The sequence below is a fragment of the Macaca mulatta genome, chromosome 11 (assembly GCF_049350105.2).
Source record: "Macaca mulatta isolate MMU2019108-1 chromosome 11, T2T-MMU8v2.0, whole genome shotgun sequence".
NCBI classification, from domain to species: domain Eukaryota; kingdom Metazoa; phylum Chordata; class Mammalia; order Primates; family Cercopithecidae; genus Macaca; species Macaca mulatta.
The window spans coordinates 120,322,706-120,340,140 of NC_133416.1; the positions used below are offsets into that span (position 1 = coordinate 120,322,706).

Sequence of the window (17,435 nt, forward strand, 5' to 3'; positions counted from 1 at the left end):
ATCAAGTTTGCAAATTATTGGGTTAAGGTGTCCCAGGCCCCAGGATAGGGACCCAGTGAGCTGCTGTTGGGTGCCCACCCTGGACCCCAGATTCATTCCATCTGAGCAGAGAACCAAGTCTTGAGGGGTGGCAATGAGAGGAAAAATCAAAGACCTTGAACTTGGGAAAGACGAGGGGGATGTGGACTGTGGGCCACAAGAGGAAGAGAGGGCACCCAAAACCAACTGTGCTTCAGTCACCATGGCATGGCCTGGGGAATTGATAATGATGGCCCGAGATCACCAAAGCTCAGATCTGGATGTGATCTTTGGGGTCACCGCATCCAAGTCACCGCTTTTATTATGGGCAAACAAGGCCTGGGAAAAGGAAGGGTCAGGACCCTGAACTAGGTGGCCCTATTCACCCTTTGTCCCTTTGGGAGTCTGACTTCCTGGGTTCAAATGCCCTCTTGGCCACTTTTTTTTTTTTTTTTTTTTTTTTGAGATACAGTTTCACTCTGTTGCCCAGGCTGGAGTGCAGTGGCATAATCTCTGCTCACTGCAACCTCTGCCTCCAGGGTTCATCGATTCTCCTGACTCAGTCTTCTGAGTAGCGGGGACTACAGGTGCACGCCACCATTCCTGGCTACTCTGTGTGTGTGTGTATGTGTGAGTGTTAGTGGATACAGGGCTTCACCATGTTTCCCAGGCATGTATTGAACTCCTGACCTCATGTGATCCACCAACTTTGGCCTCCCAAATTGCTAGGATTACAGGCATGAGCCACCACGCCCAGTCCCCCTCTTGGCTACTTCTGAACTGGGAGACCTGGGACGAGTCCCTCTCCTTCCTTGAGCCTCAGTTTCGTCATCTGTCAAATGGGAGAAGATCTTCCCACCGTGTGAAAACGCTGTGTACCTGAACACAGCATTTACACTGGCAGTAGTTCAGGCATGGCTGTTCAGACTTCTTTTGCTCTCCAGGAGGGGGGTTGGCATGGAGGTCAGGGAAGCTGTAATTTTCCAGGGACGCATCACAGCCAGCCACTACCACCTGCCTGCCTCACCCTTCCCTTCCCCTTTACCTCCTGGTCATTCCTCTCGGAGGAGAGTGCCATGGGGACACACAGAGTTGTGTCCCGTGTGACTTCAGCCTAGGGCAGGCCCAGTGCCAACAGAGAGGAGACTTGAGGGGGTCAAAGAAGACCCCTTGGGGAAGCCTTGTCCAAAACTGCAGATAGACTCACCGAGATCTCAGGGAGATCTCAGGGGGCTGAAGTATCAGTTATGGCCCTATAAAGACAGCAGCTGGGCTCTGGCTGCCTTACAGAAAGAGGGGTTGGAGGTCCCAGAACAACAAGTAGAGTGGGTCCTAGAATGGCAAGCCAGAGAGAGTGTGGGAGGGGACAGAACCAGGAAAATTCCAGGGACCTCTGCAGTAAGAATTTGAGAACCTTCTCTCTGGGTCAATTTCTTGTAACCCGCAAGAAGACTAGAAATCAGAAGGTTGTAGCCAGAATTTTCTTGGAACAGAAAGAATGGAACGGAATGGAATGGAACTAGAATACATTGGCATGTGTAATGCATAGTAAAAATAAGAATTGTTACATGTAGTCTGAGAACAGTGCCTCATGCCTGTAATCCCAGCACTTTGGGAGACCGAGGTGTGCAGATCACTTGAGTCCAGGAGTTCAAGACCAGCCTGGGCAACATAGCAAGACCCCATCTCTACAACAGTAACAAAAACTTAGCCAGGCAGGGAGGTGTGCTTGTAGTCCCAGTTACTCGGAAGGCTGGGGTGAGAGGATCACTTGAGCCCAGTAGGTCAAGGCTGCAATGGCCTATGATCACACCAGTGCACTGCAGCATGAGAGACAAAGCAAGACGCTGTTTCCTTAAAAAAAAAAAAAAAAAGTGTTCCATGAATATTTTGCATCATTTCTGCATACGTTTAATAGGTTGCGAGGTGAAATGAATTTCTCAGTCACTGATGAAATATTTAAGGTGGATGTAGTGGCTCACTTTGGGAGGCCAAGGTGGGTGGATCACTTGAGGCCAGGAGTTCGAGACCAGCATGGCCAACATGGTGAAATCACATCTCTACTAAAGATACAAAAATTAGCCAGGCATGGTTGTGCACGCCTGCAATCCCAGCTACTCGGGAGGCTGAGGTGGGAGGATTGCGTGAACCTAGGAGGTGGAGGTTGCAGTGAGCCGAGATCACGCCACTGCACTCCAGCCTGGGTGACAGAGTGAGATTCCGTCTCAAAAAAAAAATAAAAAAAAGATATTTGAAAGCTACTGTTCTAGAGGAGGCTGAAAATTACTCAGTTTTCATGGCCCAGTGTTAATTCTCCAAATATGTGCTGTGGGTGTGTATTCACAGAGCTGAACAAGACAGACAAGGCCTGTGTCCCCCAAGGGCACACAGACAGATGGGGAGACAGACCTACAGCAAGCAAAGAGTAAATGAAGACGGTCTCTGGATGAGACAGAAGTGCTGGGGAGGTAGTGGGACAGGGCGGTGTGGGAGTTCAGGGAAAAGCCCTCTGAGGAGGTGGCCAGATGCGGAGAACAGCTGACCCAGGCAGAGGGAACAGCACAAACAACTTCAAGGGGGCTCGAAGGGCGTGGTGTGTTCGGGGAAGGGCTAGAGGTGTGGGAAGGACTGGAGTGTGAGGCGCCAGCAAGAAGGGGAAGGGCACCCCAGGCAGGGCATTGCAGGTGCAAAGGGGCGGAGGTAAGAATGAATCCAGAAGGTTCTGGAGACCACCGGGGGATAGAGGCTCCTTTCTGGAACAGTGGGGGCTGAGATTTTTTTCCCAAATGGGGGTACAGGGCCAGGTTGGGTGGCCTCAGGGAAGCCTGGGCTTGGTGCTGCCATCAGTGGGGAGCTATAGAGTGTGCTTGAGCTATAGAGGGCTGTAGTGAAAACAGTTTTATCTGTGGGGGTGCAGATTGTTAAACATGTCCTCCTCTAACCTGCCAGGGCTCTGTTGTCTCCAGCCACATGCCCCTCCCCCACAGCCGACATCATTCTCCTGCCCCTCCCCTTGGGAACTGTTTCTGACCCTCCCTGAGCCCAGACATTGGCCTGGAAAACAGGAGATGTGGGGTGGGGGAAACGTTGCAAGAACTCCCTCATCACTCCCCACCCACGCAGATTCTGCCTGGCCTCACTCTAGCCCCAACTGACCCTCTCCAGCCAGACAAGCCTGGCTCAAAGTCCCCAACCCTCCATCTCCAAGAAACCCCCCCAGAAAAATCCGTCTGGGTCTCAAGACCCGTGGAGCCTGTTGCTGGGGAAGGGGAGTAGGAGGAAGGAAGATGGGGGTGGCAGACCCTGGCTTCTCCTGCCTAAAGCTTTCCATTGCTGAGGTAGCTGAGGTCCAAGTGCAGCCTGTGAGGGGAAACGGATGGAGGTGGGGGGTCTCTGAGGAACCAGGCAGACAGTTCTACCCACTGTCACCCTCGTCCCCAAACCACCTCCCAGCCCTCCCCACCCTGGTCTCTTTGTTTCTGTGTCTTTGTTTTTTGTTTTTAGAGACAGAGCCTCGCTCTGTTGCTCAGGCTGGAGTGCAGTGGCACAATCATAGCTCCCTGCAGCCTCAAACTCCTGGGCTCAAGAAATCCTCCCAACTCAGCCTCCCAAGTAGGTGGGACCACAGGCACACACCATCACACCCAGCTAATTTTTAAAAATTTTTTGTAGGGACAGGATCTCACTATGTTGCCCAGGCTGATCTCAAACTCCTGGCCTCAAGCATCCGCCCACCTCAGCCTCCAAAAGTGCTGGTAATTATAGGCGTGAGCCACAGCACCTGGCCTGTCTCTATGATTTTAAGTCTGTATTAGTTTCTTAGGGCAGCGGTAACAAGGTAACAGCTTAAACCACAGAAATGTATTCTCTTTCACATTCGTGAGACTAGAAGTCCGAGATCACGGTGTCGCAGGGTTGGTTGTTTCTGAGGCCTCTCTCCTGGGCTTGTAGATGGCATCTTCTACCTGTGTCCTCATGTACCTGGCTGTGTCTTAATCTTCTCTTCTTAGAAGGACACCAGTCCTACTGGATTAGGGCCCACCCTAGTGACCTCATTTTAACTTAATTACCTCTTTAAAGACCCCGTCTCTGAATACGGTCACATTCTGAGGTCCTGAGGCTTAGGGTTTCAACACGTGACTTCTCTGGGACACGGTTCAGCCCATAACAATGTCTCCGTGTGTCTCCTCTTTTATAATTTGCCAATACTTTTTTTTTTTTCCCGAGACAGAGTCTTGCTCTGTTACCCAGGCTGGAGTGCAATGGTGCAATCTCAGCTCACTGCAACCTCTACCTCCCAGGTTCAAGTGATTCTCCTGCCTCAGCCTCCCAAGTAATGGAGATTACAGACAGCTGCCACCACACCCGGATAATTTTTGTGTTTTTAGTAGAGACGGAGTTTTGCCACGTTGGCTAGGCTGGTCTCGAACTCCTGACCTCAAGTGATCCACCCACCTCGGCCTCCCAAAGTGCTGGGATTACAGGCATGAGCCACTGCGCCTGGCCAATTTGGCAATAATTTTTTTTTTTTTAGACGGGTCCTCGCTCTGTCGCCTAGGCTGGAGTGCAATGGCTGGATCTCCGCTCACTGCAAGCTCCGCCTCTCGGGTTCATGCCGTTCTCCCACAATTTGGCAATAATTTTAATGGCAAAAACCACCATTTTTTTTTGCACCAAACAATATCTCTGTGTATCTTGGTCTCTTTCAGTCTTTCCATATGTCTTTGTAGCTCTGTGTCTCTCTCTCTCTGTCTCTTGTCTTCCACCTCTTCCTCTCAGTCAATCTCTTCCCTTCCCCGGCTTCCTTCTGTCCGCCCTCCTGCTCTTCCCTCCTTGACCCAGATGGATCCAGAGCCCTTTACAGGTTGGGTGACCTTGGACCCACTTGAGGCTTGGCTTCTCTAGCCTCAGTTTCCCCATCTGTCAGAGCTAAAACCACCACCTCTCACACAGGCAGACTCAGCAAGGATCAGCATGCAAGGGAGGTGTGAATTCTGCAGAGATCTCCAATGTCATTCTCACCTCCATCCTCATCTCAGCCCTGCATGGATAACAGGGAAGGAGGCCCAGAGAGGGGGATTGACTCGTCTAGGGTCACATAGCCAGTGGGGGCAGAGCATCCACCTGGCTAGGGTTTTTTCCACTTGCCCCTGTAACAGACAGGGCGGGGAGCCAGCTGGCAGCCTGGGCCTGGGGGACCTGCGGGGGTGGGGAAGATCCGCCCTGTCCCCTGAGGGGTCAGTGTCCAGTGTGTTGGAACACAGCTGTGGAGCAGAGGAACCACACTCAGAGTTTCCACCCCACGTGGTGGGTGGGAGGACAGGGATAGCTGCGGGCCTGTTTCCATTTATCGAGTGCTCCCTATGTCCCCGGCTCTCAATTTCATGCCTTTTTTTGTGTGTATGAGACAGGGTCTGACTCTGTCACCCAGGCTGGAGTGCAGTGGCACAATTATAGCTCACTGCAACCTCAACCTCCTGGGCTCAAGCAGTCCTCCCACCTCAGCCTCCTAAGTAGGTGAGACTAAAGGTGTGCACCACCATGCCTGGCTAATTTTTAATTTTTGTAGAGATGGGCGTCTCACTATGTTGCCCAGGCTGGTCTCAAATTCCTAGGCTCAAGCGATCCTCTTGCCTTGGCCTCCCAAAGCACTGGGATTACTGGCATGAGCCACTGTGCCTGGCCGTTTACAGGTATGTCTCTCTTAATTCTCACAGATACTCAATGTGGCAGGTTCTATAATCCCCATTTTTCAAATGAGGAAACTGAGGCTCCAAAAGACTAAGACATTTGTACGAGGTAACACAATTAGGACTCAGATTCAGAAACCCAAGCTGACTCGTGTATTGGGGATGCCCCATCTCCAGCCAGCCTGTGCTGTTTTGGATCGTGATCCCAGAAGCCCTGCCCTGATTCCTGTGTGACCCTGCCTGAGCTCATCTGCCTCTCTGGTCTTCAGTTTTTGCACCTGTGAAATGGGACTGGCAACACAGGCCCACATAGTCCATCATGAAGCCAGATGTCAGGCTTGGATTTCTTAGGCCCGCACCCTTTTTTTTGTTTTGTTTTGTTTTGTTTTATGGAGTCTCACTCTGTTGTCTAGGCTGGAGTGCAGTGGCAAGATCTCCACTCATTGCAACCTCTGCCTCCCAGGCTCAAGCAATACTCCTACTACCTCAGCCTCCTGAGTATCTGGGACTACAGGCGCGTGCCACCAACCCGGCTAATTTTTTACATTTTTTGTAGAGATGGGGTTTCATCATGTTTGCCAGGTTGGTCTCCAACTCGTGACCTCAAGCAATCCACCCACCTCAGCCTCCCAAAGTGCTGGGATTTCAGGCGTGAGCCACAGTGCCCAGCCAGGCCTGCACCCATTTAAATCCACCCTTGTCCCTCCCATCTCTATCAGATTTGTACAACATTGCCAAGCTGATCATTGCTAAAGAGATGTCATTTAAGTTTCCATATCTTTGGTTCTTAGTTGAGCCTGAGAACTTTTTCCTGTTTACTGGCCATGAGTGGTTCCTTCTTTTGCCAATTACTTGTGTATTTCTTTGGCTTATCCTTCTCTGGAGCTGTTTATTGCTTCCTTATTAATTTGCAAGTGTTCTTCCTGCATTAAGGGCATTAACCCTTTGTCGCCCATCTTTTCTGTAGTTTGCTGTTTCTTTATAGCATATGTTCATCTGTTTTTTAATTAATTAATTCATATTTATTGAATAATTTCTGTGTGCCAGGCACTGTTTGGGGCCCTGGGGACACAGCAGTGAACTAAACAGACAATCCTTCCTCTCTTGGAGCTCACATTCTAGCGGGAGACGAGCACAAAACAGAATAAATTAATTGTAGAATATGGTAGAAAGTAGTAACTGCTACAGAGGAAAAATATAGGAGAGAAAGGATGTAGGGAGTGATGAGAAGGAAAGGCCTCATGGAGAACGTAATACCTTCTTGAACAAAGATGGAAGGAAGTTAAAAAGCAAGGCATGGTCCAGGCACAGTGACTCACACCTGTAATCCCAGCATTTTGGGAGGCTAAGGTGGGAGGATCACTTGAGCCCAGAATTTGAGACCAGCCTGGACAACATAGTGAGACTCCATCTTTACACATTTTTTTTTAAATTAGCTGGGTGTGGTGGTGCGCACCTGTAGTCCCAGCTACACAGGAGGCTGAAGTGGGAGGATCGCTTGAGCCCAGCAGGTCAAGGTTGCAATGAGCCAAGATCGCACCACTGCTCTCCAGCCTGGGAGGCAGAGCAAAACCCTGTCTCAAAAAACACAAAAAACGCAAAAGAACTGGGGGAAGAGCATTCCAGCATTCCAGACAGCAGAACAGTGTGTGCAAAGGCCCTGAGGCAGAGTGGGCCTGGGGTGCCTGAGAAGGCCGGTGTGGTTGGAGAGGCTCAGGGCAATCGGTGGGAAAGAAGTCAGAGAGGAAAAGGCGCCAAGTCACACACAGGGCCTGGAAGGTTGCGGTGAGGACTTCGGCTTTTGCTCTTCATGAGAAGGGAACCAGCAGGGCTGTGCGTTGGGAGAGATGGGTGTGACTGTTTTAACAGGCTCACTCTGAATGTTGAGCATAGACCGCAGCGGGGCTAAAGCAGGAGCCCAGGGGCAAAGGGACTTTGTTGTGGTGGGTGTGCTTTAGGGTTTTCCTTCCTTTTTGTGTTTTCTTTTATCTTTAAATTTCTTGCAGTGATTTTATGCTTTTATTTAAAAGAATCCACATTTTCTTTCTCCAGACCTTCCATAAGTATTACATTTCAGGGGTCTGAAAATGTTAAAGTACTGACAGGTACGCTGTGAAGTCAAGGACCCCACCAGGCCCCTGGCTGCCCACCCTCCCCCACTTTCCTGCCCCGCTAGCCACTGGTGTGCAGTGACTGTCACCCCGCCTCACCGCTGCCACAAGGTCAAACCAAACACTCCCCCCACCTGAAGCACTTCCTGCCCTGCTCCCTGGGAGACCAAACCACACACACTCCTGTCTGCACGTGGCTGCCCCGGGGCGTGGGAACAGCTGGTCCTGCCCTCCCCTCCCCTACCTGACCGGTCCTCCCTGCCCCCAACCATCTCCTCCACATTCCTTCCCCCACAGAGAGCTGGGCAGGCGGGAGGACCAGGAGGGTGGAAAAGAGTGACCCCCACAGCCCCCATACCTCTAGATAAATCTGAGCCTCCAATACCACTCACCCCTCAAAATGTCTCCCGAGGGGACTTCCTTTAATCTCTAGAAGATGGATAGGGACAGAGGTAAGGTGTCCCATTTCACAGAGGGGACACTGAAGCCCAGAGAAGTTCAGAGGTTTGTCTAGGAAGACAGAGGTGCTGGGGTAAGGAAAGGGGAAGTGAGGACCTCAGACAGAGGCTGAGGAGGACTCCATGGGTACTGGGCTTGCCTTGACGTCCTTCAAGTCTCTGCAGTGGGGGTGGCGGCGGGGACTTGGCCCCAGGCTGTGTTCTCCAGGACTATGGGGGGAGGAGCGTAGACGCAGCTACAAGGCAGAGACAGCCCTAAAAGTGGGGAAAGGTGACAGGCTCACACCCCTAGAAAGGAGAAAAGGGGAGGCTGGGGGGTCCCCAAAGCACCGTTCAACTCCCTTCTCCCCATAATGTAACATCCTCACTTCTGCCCCTTCCTCACCCACTTGGACCCAAATGACTGAGTCATGAGCCTCCTGGGGCTCTTTGGGGGCTGCTGGATAAGTGTGAGGTATCCTGAAGGGGGCCAAGGCCAGTGGGGGGCCTGGAAACTATCATCAGAGAAAATAACAAGTCCAGGCCTGCTGGGGGTGGGAGGGGAGAGATAAGGAGACCAGACTTTGGAGGGAGAGGACTTGGCTGCCCTAAAGGGAGGGCCAGTTGTCAGTGTGGTCTCCTGCGTTCCGGGGTCCTGGGACAGAGGGAGGTGACCAAAGCAGGCCAGTGGATCCACTTAGACAGCCCTGATCTACCCTGCCCAGGCCTGAGCCAGTTCCAGGATCCAGGTCAAAGACTTCAGCCCAGAGAGCACAGAGGGCTCTCAAGGCTGGCTCAATTCCAGATGGCTCCACAGACCAACCTCGTGGGGTCATCCCTGGCCCCTGACTCGGAAACTCCAGGACCCGGTGCAAGCTGCACCACAGACCAGCTGGGTGACCTTAGTGAAGTCATTTCCCTTCTCTGGGCTTCAGTCCCATCATCTGCAAAATAAATGACAAATAGAGTTCATCACATGTGCCATCTCTGCTCCAGTGGCAGTGACTTCCCAAAGCACTGTGTTGAGGAGGATTCTGAAGTTGCATCTTGGCTTAGTGGTAAGGCATGCCGGAATTGATTAGTAATGCCTGCCGTGGGTGCTAGGAGGACAGTAGTGGTATGCACTCATATATTTGACATTCCTGCTCTAACTTTGTCTGGCAGAAGAGGCAGGGGTGGATCAGATCACACAGGGCCAGGTCATGCTTAAAGAGGGATAGCATTAGGAGATATACCTAACGTAAATGACGAGTTAATGGGTGCAGCACACCAACATGGCACATGTATACATATGTAACAAACATGTACCCTAGAACATAAAGTATAATAAATTTAAAAAAAAAAAAAAGACTTTATAATGTCAGGTTATGAGTAGTGCTATAAAAAAAAAAAAAAAAAAAAAAACTAAGTAAGGTAAGGACAAAGATGGGCTTTTTAAAAATAAGTGGTTGGGCCAGGCGCGGTGGCTCACACCTGTAATCCCTGAACTTTGGGAGGCCGAGGCGGGCGGATCACGAGGTCAGGAAATCGAGACCATCCTGGCTAACACTGTGAAACCCCGTCTCTACTAAAAATACAAAATAAATTAGCCGGGCATGGTGGCGGGCGCCTGTAGTCCCAGCTACTCGGGAGGCTGAGGCAGGAGAATGGCATGAACCTGGGAGGTAGAGCTTGCAGTGAGCTAAGATCGTGCCACTGCACTCCAGCCTGGGAGACAGAGTGAGACTCCATCTCAAATTAATTAATTAATTAATTAATTAATTAAATAAAGTGGTTGGGGCCAGGCACAGTGGCTTATGCCTGTAAACCCAGCACTTTGGGAGGTCGAGGAGGGAGGACTACTTGAGCCCAGGAGTTCAAGTCCAGATCAGCCTGGGCGACATAGTGAGGCCCTGTCTCCACAAAAGGTTTGTTGTTGTTGTTGTTGTTGTTGTTGTTGTTTAAGCTGGGTGTGGTGGTGTGTGCCAGTAGTCCCAGCTACTCAAGAGGCTGAGGTGGGAAGATCGCTGAGCCCAGGAGTTCAAGACTGCAGTAAGCAATGGTTAAGCCATTGCACTCTAGCCAGGGCAACAGAGCAAGATCTTGTCTATAAATAAATAACTAAATAAAGTGGTCGGGAAGGTGTCTCAGATAAGCTGACATTTGAGCAGAGACCTCTGCTAAGTGACGAAGTGCGCCATGAGGATATCTGGGAAGAGCACCTCGGGAAAGGGTCAGCAAGTGCAAAGACCAGACAGCAAAGGGGTGGGAATGTGCCTGGCATGCTTGAGAAAGAGCAGAGAGACCAGGGTGGCTCGAGTGGGGTGGGAGAGGGGTGAACACACAGGAAATGAGGTTCAGAGGGTATATGGGGGCCAGATCAGGAGGCCAGGTATTACCATGAGCAAAGTGGGAGCTGCAGGGGGAGTGAGAGCAGAGGACAGACGGGATCTGATTCGGGGCTGGGAAAGGCATAGGGGCTTGCATGGCGGTGGAGCCCAGACCTGCCTTCTGGTCAGAGCAGATTTTGGGGAGGGCCTGAGGGACTCCTCAGGTCCTGTGCCAGGCTGAGCCCACAAAAAGGCAGAACTAGGGGTGAAGGCTGGGTCCCCTTCCGGGAGCAGCGGTCGCTTGTCCAGGCGGGAGGATGTTCTCACTGACTCGGAGGAAACAGCACGTCCCACATCAAAAGGGGGCCGGGCGGCTCCCACGCTCAGGGTTCGTGGGAACTCTGCTACCCTGGGTTCTCGCAGGAGGCCTGCAGATAGAGAGAGGCTGGCGACTACCTCGGGACTGTCCCCCAAGCTCACTGATGGGTAAATAAATAACAGCCCCACCGTGACACCCCCCTCACAGTGCTCTTCCCAGGAGCAAGACTGCCTTTTGTAATGTAGGGCTATGTGGTGTTTAAGGGGCTCCAGAAATTTTAGGGCAGCTGAGATCTAAATCCTTCCTTTCCTGGAGTACCCTCTGTCTAACTCCTAGGCCAAACATTCAGCAAGAGCAGGGTTACCCACTGGGCCAGACTTTGGGCATTATATAGACCTGGGGTAGCAAACTGGCTTTACTGATTTATAGAGGCTGCCTGGAGAGCTGTACTGAGGACTCTGCTAAGCTTGAGAGAGTGCTGTGATGGATTAGTGATGTCTGCCACAGGTAGGAGACCAACCAGTGGTGGTATGCATGCTAAATATTTTTCTTTCCACCCATTTTATGGGCAGCTCTGGAGAAAAAAAAAGAGATACTTTCTTCTTGTGAGACAGAAAGGAAGAAAGAGGTGTGAGAGAGACCTAGACTTAACTGATGTGTCTGCACTAGAGGTGCTTGAAGAATGGGCAGGGAAGAGGAGAAGCTTGAGGGAAATACCTCTATGCATTCCTGTAAAAGTATGGGGAGGGAGGAAGTTAGAGTGGTGAGAGCTGCCCACCTCAGGAAGGTCCTGGAGGATTATGACAGACCTTGAAAAGGGTCAAATGAATACTCAGCACCCCTTTTCATGGGCACCCCGCCGCAGGGTGCCTGACAAGAAAAATCAAGACACCTTCACTCTCATCCCTGTGCCAAATGATGAGCTTTACATGTTTTAACACACTTAACCTTCACAGGATTCTATATCCATTACAGATGGGGAAACCGAGGCACAGTGCTTTCTTCCCACCTCCACTGACCAGGTCCTGGGGGACCCAGGGTACCTGCCATCCCATCCTGCCTCCCTCAGGAGCTGTGTTCATTGACTTCAGTCACGCCACACCTCCTCAAGGGGCTCGATCCAGATATCTGCTCCAGACCTCTCCACAGCCCTCAGAGGGGTCTGGGATGGGAGTCCTGGCCACATGATACTAGCCAGTATAGCTGAGCAGCCACTGAGTGGGGGCGTGTGTGCTGTACCTGTGTGCATGTGTGATTGTGCATCTGCGTGTGTACGGGTATGGGCCTCCCAGGCTGAGTGTGTGTCAGTGTCGGGAGGTGTGGGTGAGAGCATGTGCGCGTGTGTCCTCGCGTGCAGTGAGTCAGCGTGTCCTCCCGCGCCCCCATGCATGATGTGAATCAGTACGCATGAGTACTTCCCCACAGGCAGTGCGGAATCATGTGTCTGTGTGTGGATGGCAGGCCGTTCTGCAGGCTGCAGCGTGCCGGGTGCGTGTGAGGGCTGAGCGCACCAAACTCTGGGTTTGCTGCCCACTTTACCCAGCTCTGTGCAGCTGGGGAGAGGGGCGGCAGTGACAGGTGCAGTACTGGTCTACATGAGCCCCGTCTCTTGTCCATGGAGTGTCCTTCCAGGGGAGAGCTGTGTGTGCTTCTGTGTGTATTTGTATGTCCCCATGTGTGCATGAGTCTCTGTAGGTGTGGGGAGGTGTTCCCTGGAATATGTGAGTGTGTGTGTATCTTAATCCATGTATGTTCGTGGGGGGTGTGCCCTGAAGTGTGCCTGTGTGTGTCCATGTATGTGTGCAAGGGTGTGCATTCCCTGGTGTTTGCAGTGCATTCCCCAAGTAGACAGATGGGGAGGGAGGCTCCCTGATATGTGTGTCTGTGTGTGTGCATGTATCTGTGGTATACGTCCTGGGTTGTGTGTGTTTGTGTGTCTGTGTACTTAAACATGTGTGTGTAATGTGTCCCGGGGGGTATGATAAGTCTGTGTGATCTTCTCCACGTCTGTGTGTATATCTGGATGTGTGTATCTGTGTGGATGGTGTGTGCCCTGGGTGTATATGTCTGTGTGTCTGCACCCACTGCAGCAGTACCCAAGCCTGCCAAGGGCACCATTTGCTTGAAGATGCTTTCTGGTGCCAACTGTGCCTGCCAAGGTCAGGTGACCAGACAGCATTGGACAGGCTGTGACCTGAACAGGCATGTCAAGAGCCAAGGCGGCTGCTGCAGCTCCTTCTCCAGCTGTCACTGCTCCCAGCCCTTCCTGTCCCCTCTCATGGCACATCCCCCAAGGCCTTCAGGCTGCCCCCTGGATTTCAGAACACCCCTCTTCATCAGAACGTATCCAGCCAGGGTTCCATGCCCATCAACAGCAAGACACCAGTTTCCCTGCATAAACAAGTGCTGAAGCCAGGAGGACTCAGGCAGACACACCGTACACATCACCGCAAGCTCTCCTTTAGTCCTCCCAACGACTCTATAAGTGAGGTGTTAATACGCCTGTGTTACAGATAAGGTAACTGAGGATCAAGAAGTTAAATGACTTGTTCAATGTCACTACAGCAGTTTTGTGGTTTCCTCTCTAAGATGGAGAGAAGTTACACCAGGACTTAGTGCCTGAGAAGCAGACAGGTGAAATTACTCGGCCAGGATTGCACAGCTGACAGTGATGATACCAATGGCTGTGCTCTTAGTATCTGTTAGGTACCAGGAACTGTGCTTGGCCCTTGACACATATAATTTCACGGAATTCTCACAGCAGTCAAAAAAAAAAAAAGGTACCATATTATCCCCATTTTACAGACCACCCCTTACAAGAGATGAGATTGACATGCTGTGTGGCGCCCAACTCATTAGTGGTTGCACTGAGATATGAAAGCAGCTCTGACTGACTCCAACAGCCAAAGCTCTTTTGAGGGCCAGGGGAAGAGTCAGGATACCTTTTCCTAGGGGCTCTTCATTTGAAGAGAGGATAGTACCTTGTCACGGAAACTGACATCAGTAAATATTCCAGAAGAGAAAAAAAACGTCATCACCAAATGCTTTTGAAAACCTGAATTTATCATTGTTAATGATATGTTCTTATGCAGGGCTTGTCAGAGCCTTTAATATGCTCAGATATGTTGTGAATTTCAGAGAGGGAGACAGTGACGTGTTCCTAACTTACTTGATTCCTGAATCCTTCTTTCCTGGAACATTTTATGGAGATTAATAATGCTACATCTAACAAGTTTTGAGAGATGCTAAAATAGTTACAACACTAGTAGTTGGGTTTCAGGCACAGCGGCCAATGAAAGGAGCCCTCAGAGCCAAAGCGCCCTCTCGAGGGAGGAGCCGGCTGTAGGGTAAGGAGGGGTCTGCACTAAAGTCTTAAGGGTGCATCCCACTGGAACCTGGGCCGAGGTCCTGGCCACCCCCGCCCCATAATAGGATGTCAGAGTAGAAAGAGAGTTTCCTGGAGGTCACTGCAGTTGGCAGAGAGAGGTACAAAGAGGCCAGGGTGTGTGCCCAGGAGCCAGAGACAGAAGGCAAGCCAGGTCCCCTGACGTGGTGTCGGGGACTGGAGTCCAGCAGCGGCGTCTCCTCTTCTCCCCGCAGGGTCCCCGCGCTCCCGGTGAAGAACTTGAATGGTACTGGGCCAGTCCATCCGGCCCTGGCAGGTGAGGTCTGGCCCGGGGCGGGAAAGAAGGGCGGGGCCCACTAGGAGGCAGCCCCCCTGTCACCCGGTGACCCCGCCCCCGAGATGGGCCGGCGGGCGTGGCCCAGAGGAAACGCCCCTTCCACTGGGCCCAAGACACGGGGTGGGCGTGGCCCGCAGAAGGCCCTTCAGGGGCCTTCAAGGGGCTGAGCGGGTGTGGCCCAAGAGTGCAACCCTCCCACCCACAGGAGGGCCCCGGGATTCCCAGGGCCAGTGGTCGGGGGTCTGGGCGAGGATGGCGCCCCGCCCTCTGACTGCGCCCCCCCGACCCCTAGGGATGACCGGGATACTGCTGTGCGCGGCCGGGCTGCCCGTGTGCCTGACGCGGGCCCCCAAGCCCATCCTGCACCCGCCGCCAGTGAGCAAGAGCGACGTGAAGCCCGTGCCCGGCGTGCCCGGGGTGTGCCGCAAGACCAAGAAGAAGCACCTTAAAAAGAGTACGCCCTCCGCCCCCTGCCTCACACGAGATGAACCCCACTAAGCCTTGACCACAACTGTGTGACCTCTGGTCTCCGACTTATTCTTAGCATTTACGACCTCATCTCCATTGCCTGATCTCAGCTCCCTTTGCCTGGCCCCATCTTTCACCAGTTCCTGTTACAGCTAACCTCCAGCAACCCCTGACTTCTGACCCTAACCAACCCTTTCCACCCTGACCCCTGCCCTCTGACCCCTGACCCAGTTCTGAGCCAAGCCTTCAGGGACAGACTCTGGGTACCCTCAAACCCACCCCGCTGTGTCCCTGCAGGTAAGAATCCCGAGGATGTGGTTCGAAGATACATGCAGAAGGTGAAAAATCCACCTGATGAGGTGAGGAGGGGGTGAGGGGGTGGGGGGGCAGGGGGGAGGGCCCTGGCATGGAGGGGGCAGGAACCCTCACCCCTCCTTCTGGGTTCTGGGTGATACAGAGCTCCTCTAGTTTGTTCCTTTCTTCACTTTCTTTATGAGGTTTTTTTGATAAATAGAAATGCTTACGTTTAATGGACTCACATTTATCCATCTTTTGATGATTGAGTTTTTGTGTCATTTTCACCCATATTTTCCACTAAATGTTTTTGTTTTGTTTTTGATAGTTAAGCCCTTAATTCACCTGGGGAGTGGTGAGGGAGCCATCTTCCTCTGTGATGTATCAGAATTCAATATATGGGAAGGGGCTGGGCGCAGTGGCTCATTCTGTAGTCCCAGCTATGATGGAGGCTGAGGCAGGAGGATCTCCTGAGCCCAGGAGTTCGACTCTGCAGTGAGCTATGATTGCACTGCTGCGCTTCAGCCTGGGCAACACAGCCTGTCTCTTAATAAAAAATAAAAATGAAGAAGAAAAGAAAAGAAACCAATGTATGGGGCAGAGGGTGTGTCCTGTCTCCCTTTGCCAAATGGGCGCCAGAGAGAGTGTGGTCTGCTGCCCATGGTGACCCGCCGAGGGGCAGTGCTGACCCAGTAGGTGCCCTGCCCTTCCCAGTCCTCAGTCTCCCCTGCTGCCCACCTGCAGGACTGCACCATCTGCATGGAGCGGCTGGTCACAGCGTCAGGCTACGAGGGCGTGCTTCGGCACAAGGGCGTGCGGCCTGAGCTCGTGGGCCGCCTGGGCCGCTGCGGCCACATGTACCACCTGCTGTGCCTCGTGGCCATGTACTCCAATGGCAACAAGGTGGGTTGGGCAGTGGGGAGTGGGCAGGGAACGGAGTGGGGTTGGGGGGCCACTGGGAACTCACTGCCAGCTTCCCCTGCCCAGGATGGCAGCCTGCAGTGCCCCACCTGCAAGGCCATCTACGGGGAGAAGACGGGTACGCAGCCGCCTGGGAAGATGGAGTTCCACCTCATCCCCCACTCGCTGCCTGGCTTCCCTGACACCCAGACCATCCGCATCGTCTACGACATCCCCACAGGCATCCAGGTGGACTCCCATTCTGCCTCTCTGGCCCCCAGCCCCCACTCCCCTCCGACTCCTCCAGACGCTCCTCTGCCCTGCCACCACCTGTTCATGGTCTAAATCCCTGCTACTGTCCCTCCCTGCAGGGCCCTGAGCACCCCAACCCCGGAAAGAAGTTCACCGCAAGAGGATTCCCTCGCCACTGCTATCTACCCAACAATGAGAAAGGCCGGAAGGTGGGTGCCCAGTCGTGAGGGCACGGGAGATAGGCGCAGGCAGGGGCTCCAGCAACCACTGGCCTGGGCCTGTGGTCCCCATCATTCCCAATCCCTGCTCTCACATTCCTCCCCAAAGCAGCACCGCAACAGCAGCGACCATGGCCACCGGCTTCACACATCTTACCTCCTTTCCCCAGCCGCTGAGGTCAAGATCCTGACCCCATTTTATAGACAAAGATGCAAAGCTTCAGAGAGGGCAAGTCACTTGACCGTGGTCACACAGAAACTAAGTGACAGAGCTCGGATTTGAGCCCAGGCAGTCTAAGCTCTCACCATCACCCTACAGACTGTCTGATTTGACTTTCTGCTTTTCAAGAGCACCAAGAAATCCAGATTTTCATGGGAAATCTCTAGGCTTTTGAATGTTAGTAACTAATTTACAAGTTGCTCTTTAATATAGTGTGGAGTCCAAACTAAATAGAGCAGAGAGCTGCCAGATGCTTTCTTCACCCCAGAAAAAAAAACAGGCAGGGCTGGGTGCGGTGGCTCATGCCTCTAATCCCAGCACTTTGGGAGACCAAGGCGGGTGGATCACAAGATCAGGAGTTTGAGACCAGCCTGGCCAACATGGTGAAACCCCATCTCTACTAAAAATACGAAAATCCGGGAGTGGTGAAGTGCGCCTGTAGTCCCAGCTACCGGGGAGGATGAGGCAGGAGAATTGCTTGAACTCAGGAGGCAGAGGTTGCAGTGAGCCGAGATC

General features: G+C 52.5%; 2 protein-coding genes and 1 long non-coding RNA gene across 5 annotated transcripts in view; 2 read left to right on the plus strand and 1 right to left on the minus strand.

The window, feature by feature from the left end:
- Positions 1 to 17,435, plus strand: part of CFAP73 (cilia and flagella associated protein 73) — a 200,466-nt gene that overhangs the window by 120,670 nt on the left and 62,361 nt on the right. The gene's annotated exons all lie outside the window — the stretch shown is intronic.
- The window catches only part of DTX1 (deltex E3 ubiquitin ligase 1), a 41,495-nt gene that overhangs the window by 22,160 nt on the left and 1,900 nt on the right, over positions 1 to 17,435 (plus strand). For all 3 annotated transcript variants that reach the window (XM_077955292.1, XM_077955293.1, XM_015152877.3), the window contains 6 exons: positions 14,485 to 14,546; positions 14,860 to 15,021; positions 15,333 to 15,394; positions 16,074 to 16,232; positions 16,317 to 16,478; positions 16,601 to 16,690. In XM_077955292.1, the coding sequence (XP_077811418.1) occupies positions 14,485 to 14,546; positions 14,860 to 15,021; positions 15,333 to 15,394; positions 16,074 to 16,232; positions 16,317 to 16,478; positions 16,601 to 16,690 (697 nt within the window). The remainder of the gene's footprint in view (positions 1 to 14,484; positions 14,547 to 14,859; positions 15,022 to 15,332; positions 15,395 to 16,073; positions 16,233 to 16,316; positions 16,479 to 16,600; positions 16,691 to 17,435) is intronic.
- On the minus strand, positions 564 to 9,668 carry LOC144333108 (uncharacterized). Its single transcript, XR_013401480.1, has 3 exons — positions 7,207 to 9,668; positions 2,028 to 3,054; positions 564 to 1,654 (listed from the first exon to the last, which is right to left on the minus strand). It is a non-coding gene; the product is annotated as an uncharacterized LOC144333108 (long non-coding RNA).